Genomic DNA, 9,005 nt, shown 5'->3' with positions numbered 1-9,005 from the left:
CGATCGAAATTTTTTTTTTACTGCATGATAGCAATGCGCTTCCGTAAAAAATCTGACCAGAAAATGTTCATCAAATACGTCTGAGCCTCCGTTATAATCTCCCTTTAGCCATTTCCCAAATCAGAAGCTACAATCGGAGGCCAACTTGAGCTTCGATCCAGACAGTCAGGAACGCCGCTACAGCTAGAGGACCGGACTAACGTCTCCTTCTGTGCAGTCCCGTTCTGTTTAGGATCTTGTCAGAGTACGCAGGCTGTTAATGGTTTTAACCACAGTGCAAAGCAGCATCCGTATCTCTACATGTTGTAGACCAAACATGATAGGAAGCCTGACCAATTCATGTTAGCCACTGTACTAGCCTAGCATAATACCGCCACTTCCTGGACCTAAAATTATCTCGTTTTAACGACTTACGTATCTCGTTACAACGAGATACGTAACTCGTTTTAACGAGATACGTAAGTCGTTTTAACGAGATACGTAAGTCGTTAAAACGAGATACGTAACTCGTTATAACGAGATACGTAACTCGTTAAAACGAGATACGTAACTCGTTAAAACGAGATACGTAACTCGTTAAAACGAGATACGTAACTCGTTATAACGAGATAGCGATCGAATTTTTTTTTTCCTGCATGATAGCAATGCGCTTCCGTAAATGCGCTTCCGTATCCTTGTCTTGTTCTGACTGTTGCTGAACATTGTCAAGCGCTAAGCAGGAACGAACCATTTCATCCAGGGTGTTCAGTGAAAATATGTGGTAACATTTACTTTTTACTTCGTAAAACAACTTAAAATCATGATACTATTAATTTTTTAATCAACTATTTCTCCCCCCTTCCCCCCTATTTCTATGAAGAAAAGAAAACTATTTTATGGGGACGCCCCTGTTGGTCAGGAGCCTTTGGAATTGTCCTAACTTTTCCTCGCCACACGAGATTGTGATTGGCGGCGTTAAGACCCGCCTCATGGCTCTGATTGGTTGTTTCTACTTTGCGCTGGGAGAAAGCAGTGTGATTATCTGTCTTATACCATACCGTCAAGACATAGAGACAATTTCAACTAATATGTGAAAAATATTGTTTTTCTGAAAGTTTCTTCCTGCAGCTTTAAAAAGTCAGCTATCTTTTGCAAGGATAGCTGCAAAAGATAGCTAAAAGATAGCTATCCTTGCTATCTTTTCGTCTATATTTCATTCATATTTCACAGTCAGTAGACTGAAATGGGGAGACTAAAACTAACTCGGATTACAAGTAGAAGCAGTTTGTTGAGACAAAGAGTTCCTTGAACCGTCGCATGAATGAAGTTAGTGGAAAATGTTTGGTCAGACTCTACTTATCAGACTGCGCTGTCATTTTGGGAAATCAGCCGTGGTGGAGATGATCACTTTATCAGAGGTATTTTCCATTCTGACGACTGTGTGCCATCACATTCCTCCAGCCAACTGCATGGACCCTCTGCCATGTTGTGATGACTTTTTGAAAGAAGAGCTTTTTAAAGAGACACAGGCCCAGTTTTAAGGAGTTAAATTATGAATTTGAATTTCTTTTAAATGATATTTGATATGTAAACCATTTTTGTAACAACTGAAGTTAACATAGTTACTTGATTGTGCTATAAAACGGCAATATATGTCTGGAAAACACATAATACCGCCCCTTTAATCCGATGTAAAATAAAAATCTGAAAGGTGTGGTGTGCATTTGTAATTAGCCCCCTTAACTCCGATAACTGTTAGCATCACCTAATTAGTTAACAAGGTTCAGCTGTATGTACAGACTGTTGTACACACAGGTTGTTGCTAGGTAACCAGAGTGAGTGATTTAATTGATGCCACCCACTTGGTTTAGCTAGCTGTGGGAAGTTGCGGCTAAAGCCTTTCCTCTGCCTCCATCCCCCAGAATGCTGTGCGGTTGGGGATCGGAGTTCAGTGTTATTAAACATTAAACATTCTTTCAGACGTATTATGTGTTGATGTTGATCATGTGTCTATCAAGACACGTATTGTTTGTTATTGATTTTTTTCCCAACCCTGGATCAAAGGCCCAGTCAAAGTCCTGACCTAATGCCGACAGAGAATCTGTGGCAGGACATTCACAGCTGTTCATCAGAAGTGATTGACCTTGAGCTATTTTACAACGAATAGCCCAAAAAAAGAAAAAAGCGAGTCTTTACACGTGTGAAGCTGCAGGAAACATGCGTGCATGCATAGACGTTCCTGTAAATGTTTTCATGGGACACCATGGGTGTGAATGAGCCGCATGTCCGAGTTATGACCACCGGCTGAGCTGCAGTCCGGTTTCACAGCAGTTGTTGTGTTTGGGGACACGATGTCGTGCGGACACCATGCTGGATTAGTCCGTCGCGCTAACTCCTCTCACCGCCCGTGTCTGCCCTTGACGTCCCAAAATACGCAAAAGAATAAACGTGCATGCACAACTGCACGCAGCCGGCCATTCCTCTCTCACACATACACACACAGTTCTGGCTTCATGGATGCCCACGGGACTCAAAGCACATTCTGTGATTTCTGGGGCTGTTCTCCCGTGTCTGTGGTCATTTATAGCTGCTCTTCATTGTGGAGGAGTTTCAGCGCGTCCCGGCAGACTGCGGCGTGGAGACTGACCGAATATCCACTCCAAACAAGTTGTTTCGTTTGATGGAAATTTTTGCCGTCCTCAGCTGACCGTAAACCTCCAGATCGTGACACGGATCCCCCTTGCTCCCACTGCCCCTCTGTAGTTCTCTAATCCCTTCAGTTCCTCCTGAGGCCTTCCACTATCTCAGCTGTTGTCAACTTCATCCTGTATTTTCCATACAGACAGTGAATGTTTTTGGTAGTGATGCCATATTCATTTTTTTTATATGCTTACAGTTGGGCCTGTCACAATAATCAATAAATCAATTAACCACACAATAAATGAAAATGAGCTCCATAATCTCCAGTTGAACAGCAATCGTCCCCTAATTTGTTTTGAAATGCAATTTTAGTTACAGAGACTCATAATCTGTTTGAATTATTGTTGTTTTGGTTGTTTTTCCAGTTCCAGCGTTAAATATTCTTCAGAAATAAAATGCTTATGTGTTTATCTATAAGTGGGTATTCTTCTATTATTATGCTATTACTATTATTATTTGAAAATGTTCTCAAAATGACAAAATTATAATTTATTGCAATAATTTCTGACAATTTAACCTTCTGCAATATTTGTTATTGTGACAGTCCTGCTTAAAGTTTATTTTCTTCTACAGCTTTGAAATGTTTGAAGTGTTGTTGATGTACTGCACTGCATTAAGACAATTATTAAGATTTTTTTCTTAAGTATTTCTTTTTCTTTTTTTTTTCTTTTAGCTGAAACGCTTAGTGGCAAAATTGCGCAGCAAAGGAACAACCTACAAGAAGAGGAGGCAGGAACTTGCTGAGCTAAGAGCCGAATATGGAGTCCTACAACGGACAGAGGAGCTTCTCAGACAGAGACACGACATCGTCCAGCAGAAACTGGTAACTCCGGCTGCAGCTAACGATTATCGTGGTCGTCCATTACTCCATTGATTCTTTTGACGATTAATCGATTTATCGGATAAAAAAATGGCACATTCTGCAGATTTTAAACTTAACCGCCTAAGGCTTTTTGTACATAATAATCAAAAGATGCAAATAAACAAATAATTAAATGACTTTATTTTATATAAGAAAATAAACATTTGTACAATAACACAACATTCTTTCAGTGAATGCTTGATCATTTGGAGCAAAAAATGCATCTGCAGGTAAAAATATACTCCTAACATCAACATGTGAAAAACTCAGACCTTTCTGCCTAACGTAGAATCAGTGGGGCTGATCTGTTGATTATTTTTTAGATTAACCATTTAATAACCCTTTTTTTTTTTTTTTTTTTTTTTTTTTTTTTTTTTTTACAGAATTTGAATCTTGTCATTTGAGGAATTTTAGGTAGAACATATTTCCAGATTAAGGGTTTTGTGCTTTTTGTGCAGTTTTGACTTCTGAGTATGTTGTTCTTTTAGCAGATTACTTTTTTTCATTTTATATACTCCAGTTAACGATTAATGGATTACTAAATTAACTGATGATTATTTCAATATTGGTTCATCACAATTAATCTGATTGATCATTTCAGCCTCACTGGTGGCCAAACTTATTCTAGAGCAGCCTTCATAAAAACGTGTATTTGAAAAGGAGAAAGGAGAATAAGTACCTATATTTTATCTTTTAGAAATGGCCCATACTTTGAAAAAATGTCTAATTCATTAGAAACTATTAGCTTCTCTCTTATAACTTTCTCTCAATCTGTAATTTTTTTTGTCTCTGTACTGAGAGCTAACCTTGAACTGTTGCTTTGTTTGACCAGCTGAATTAGCCAAAATGCTAAAGAGCCAGATGGTGTCCTCCCTGCTGCTTTCCTTGTTCTCCTTTAGGTCAGAAAAGCCTCCTTAACCAATCCCTCTGCCTTGCATTATTCAGACTGTGTGCTTCTCCAGATGCACTGTTTTCTCTCCATCTGCAGCTTGTTTTTACAGTGAAGTGACAGAAGCTTCGTGGAAATGGCTTCACACCTTCGCGCGGTCAGATTACCTGACTTGTTGACGGCCTGTCTGACGCAGGCCGAGCTACTATTTCTGACAGCTGCATCTGCTGCTCCTCCTCTGTCTGCATCCCACATTAGGATTTGTTAAAGCAAGTTTTTGCTTCTGATCACATGGCAGGCTGACAACATGTCCTCTTCTTCACAGGGGCTGGATCTTTTTTTTTTTTTCTCAGCTGGATTCTTGTTGCATTCCACAACCTTTTTTTTATTAGACACCACATTAGTAACAGATGACATTTTATTGCCCTTGATTATGGCGTTATTCCTTTTTAAAAAAAAATAGTTTTTAACTTTTGCATTAAAAAAACCCTATATTTTAGTTCTTCAGTGTTTAAGTTGCGTAGGGCTGAAACGATTAATAATTGTCAACTAATTTAGTAATCAATTAATCGTTAACTGGAGCAGAGAAACTCAATAAAAGGCCCCTTGCTAAAAGAACAACAGAGTCAAATCAGTAATTAAGCAAAACTGTACAAAATATAAATGCATTTTACATTTTAGAGAAAAAAAACTTTTCTTGTCTGTAGATATGTTCTACAGACAAGGTGCCTCAGGTGGCAAAGATTCAGCTTCACTTTGTTCAAATTCTGTTAAATGATGTCAAAATTATTTTTTAGCTACAAATGCATCCTTAGCACATATTAAAAGAATGCTACGCTATTGCTTTTAGGTTATAAAACATTTATTTTCTTATTTATAAGAGGAATTAAATAATTTGTTTATTTACATTTTTAACGTAGTCCTAATATTGTATAAAAAGGCTTAAGTGGTTGAATGAAAAATCTACAGAATGTTCCATATTTTAAAATCTGATTAATCGTCAGAATCATCGATAGAATAATTTATTATTCCATTTGTTATTGTTTGTTGCAGCCCTAAAGTTGCAACACTTTTTCTGACTGTTTCTTCTGCGTTTGTGTACAATACAGGATATTAGTGATTTTATTAAGACCTTTTTAAAAATGCTTCCCTACTCTGTGTGTCGCAGCAAACTGTGGAGGCCCAGAAGGGCATCTCTGGATACAGCGACACTCAGGAGGAACTGGAGAGGGTCTCCGCCATCAAGAGCGACCTGGACGAGAAGAAGGGCCGCACTCTGGACGACATGTCTGAAATGGTGAGTATACTAAGTGCTCACTGGTGGGAACCAGTTGGCTCACTGATGGAGACTGGCAGTTTCTAAGACTTCTCAATTTATTTGGAGAATGCTGGGGGTTTTTTTGATTTTGTTTCTTTTTATGGTATAGATTCCACTCTTTGGTGAAGACAAAAGTCATTAATGTGTTGTCAAAGGACTCTTGCGTGACCTTCAGCTGTCTTATTAAACTCCTGCCTACACCACATAACGGAATTGTAAATTACATTAGACACAAAAGCTATAATTTTGGCCTTATTAATATCAAAAGTCATTCAAAAACAAATACTTTATCATAATTTAAGGACAGCATATACATTTTAAAGTGTGATACAGTTACTATTGATAATCAGAGGTGGAACAAAACCACTAGTGTGCAGGTTTGTCACTTTGGAAGAAAACTAAAGAATAGACATGTCATATGTTTGAGCTTTGAGTTCTGGCTGCCATTTTTTCAGACTAAAGCAGACAGTATAGCTAACATAAAGGGGAAGTAAATGTGGGGGATTGTTTATTTCTGCCATCTACTCAGTTACAAAGGTATTCATACCCTTTGAACTTGTTCACATTTGCTCAGCTTCACTATATTATATTAAGATTTCATGTGATACAAAGTTGTGCAGAATTAAAAATGTGAAAGGAACATTTTCAAAAGGTATTAGTACTGCTTGAGGGCTTTGCTCGAAATAAGCAACTTCACTTTATTACTGCGGTTGTGACCTGTTAGACTGGAACCAACATCGTCGTCGTCACTCTTTTTACATTTTTTCTTCTTTTTTTTACCGTGCAGATAGGATTGATACCATGTGAGTAGCACATGTAGAACTAACAAAATAAACAGCTGGATATTTGGCTGCTTCAGTTCCAGAGCTGTGGTGTAGTGGTGCATGCTGGCTCACTGCGTAAGTGTTTCATGTTTCGACTTGTCGCAACAAGCTAGAGGGCAACTTCTATGTAGACCATTGGAGTTTTTCTCACATTGGATACAGACATCAACAATAAAAAGCTGCTACACTCACTTAGAGTCCTATTTTAATTTAAACGGGACTTACCTTCAGCAGCAGTTTCTTTAGAATTGTTGTGAAGAAGTGTTTGGTTCTTAAAGTGAGTCCGAAATAATTCAGAATCCTGACTGATTCAGATTCAAAGTAATCTTTTGTTGCTTTTTTTTTTTTTTTTTTTTTTTACTGAAAATGTCTTTGCTGCACTGAGCATTTTACTAATTATTTCTGGATGACTTTGATTTAGGGGCCTCTCCAGCACCACTAACAGCATTTCAACACAAATTTAGAGAAATCTGAGAGATTTATGAGAGTTTCATTATCCAACCTCAACAGCAATCATTTATCGTTATAATTTACTGAAATGTATTTGTGAACAAACAGAGCTCAAACTCAAAGGTTAAACTGAGAGGAATAAGATTGTAGCTATGGTAACAAAACAATCTAACTATGAAGATTGTTCTTTAGACTGTTGCAAATGAACCTTTCTAGCTCCTTAAAATCTTAAATTTAAATGTTAAGCAATTTAAAATCTTTTAATTTATCTATGCATACCATTCAATAAAATTCAGCAGCATTTATATTCTCAATAAACAATTGTTAGTTACATTTCTATATCTGTGGTCTGTGTTAAAATATTAGCATTTATGGGGCCCCATAGGGCCTGGGGGTCCTTCAGGAGTGGCTGACTTAATTTGGATTTAGCAGAAGTGCAAATAATTCATATTTATTTTAATTGTATTTTTTTAGATTTGTTGTTTTTGAAATTCTATAGATGTGGATTTAAATAGCATGTCACTGACAATGTCTTCCTGTAACATATGTAGTTACCCAGTAATATTAAATTTCCTGTCAATTTAACATCTTTTAATACAAAAACACGGTGGGCCGCCTCAGCACCCCGACCACCGGGCTTAGCAAGTTTTCTGGGAGAAATCCTGAGTTTAATGAATTCTAATTACCTTCAATCAGTCAGGAACAGCTGTTTTCATTCATTCAGAAGGTGATAAACAGCAGACTGAGGTGAAAACTCCTCTGAGTAAGGTACAGAAAATCCCGTTTGACCTTTTTAAAAACTTGATTTTGGCAGAGACTTTCTGTTTTGTGGTTAGATGACTCAAAAAATGAATTGCTTAGCTACAACAAGGTTGCCACAATTTGGCGTAAACAAAGAAAAAGTATTCAACTCCAAGAACATCATCCACTCTGTCAATGTTTTGTAGTTGTCTTTTAGCCAAAAGGTCCTATTGAAAGGTTAAAGACCTCATAATAAAAGATATAACAATGGCCTCAAACACACAGCTCATGTGGTGAAGGAATAGCCTGACAACAAACGTATTAACATATTATTCTCCTCTTACATGGGTCCATGTTGATTTGGCAGTGTGTGGCTTTGTGACCGCAGGGTGTCCACGCACCCTTAAAAAGTCTTAAATTCATTTACCTAAAATTGAGGCCTTGAAATGTCTTAAATTCATGTGAAAAATGTAAGTTAACCTGAAATTTGTCAATCACAGGTCTTACATTTTTGTTATTGCAGGACTATTTAATTTAGAATATTTGATGTAGTTTTACTGGAATGTCAGGCAAGTGTTTGAGCTGCACACTGCGTTCTGTGACTTGAGGCAGTAAAGGCTAACCAGCTGCTAGTGCACCCTTGCAAGCTAGCTAGCTTGTTGTTTTTTTTGCATGTATTGTTAAGTGTGAATTTATTACTAGTTGGCTGGATGTCGTTTGTGTTCGCCACTGGCTCACTTCAGATGCCAACCCGTACGATGCTACGTTCATTCTGTGCTAAAAAGCTTGGACTAATTACTACATAAGTTGTGCAATTTTCTTTTGCACATTTAGAGGTCTTAAATTTCATTCATAATGGTCTTTAAAAGATCTTAAAAGGCCTTCAATTTGAGTTATGCTCTGTTTTTCCCCCTCCCTTCGCTCTTTGTCTATTTTTTAAGATGTCTTTAAGATTTATCACGTTTTCCGTGCCGTAATGCAGTCTACATTGTTGCCACATGCTTTTTTCAGGTGAAGAAGTTGAACTCGATGATTGTGGAGAAGAAATCCGCTCTCGCACCAATTATTAAAGAGCTGAGGTCACTGAGACAGCGGCGAGTGGTGAGTGTCAGAAAAACCTCGAGGTTCTGCTGCCGTAACCATTCGGTCACTCCTTTATGTGCAACAGATTCCGACTAAAAGCTTCAACTAAAATAGACCGTCGCTGACAGCTCCCCTGGGTGACTAACAGGATATGAATGG

At 37.8% G+C, this 9,005-nt stretch overlaps 1 protein-coding gene across 2 annotated transcripts in view; it reads left to right on the top strand.

Annotated features, from left to right (window-relative positions):
• The window catches only part of ift81 (intraflagellar transport 81 homolog), a 33,545-nt gene that overhangs the window by 20,101 nt on the left and 4,439 nt on the right, over positions 1–9,005 (top strand). For both annotated transcript variants that reach the window (XM_015049111.1, XM_015049112.1), the window contains 3 exons: positions 3,353–3,502; positions 5,599–5,727; positions 8,775–8,864. In XM_015049111.1, coding sequence (XP_014904597.1) covers positions 3,353–3,502; positions 5,599–5,727; positions 8,775–8,864 — 369 coding nt within the window. The remainder of the gene's footprint in view (positions 1–3,352; positions 3,503–5,598; positions 5,728–8,774; positions 8,865–9,005) is intronic.

The sequence above is a fragment of the Poecilia latipinna genome, unplaced genomic scaffold (assembly GCF_001443285.1).
Source record: "Poecilia latipinna isolate Pla-1442-1.1 unplaced genomic scaffold, P_latipinna-1.0 Scaffold927, whole genome shotgun sequence".
NCBI classification, from domain to species: domain Eukaryota; kingdom Metazoa; phylum Chordata; class Actinopteri; order Cyprinodontiformes; family Poeciliidae; genus Poecilia; species Poecilia latipinna.
The sequence above is the reverse complement of the archived record's forward strand: the minus strand, read 5'-3'. Positions and strand labels throughout refer to the sequence as shown.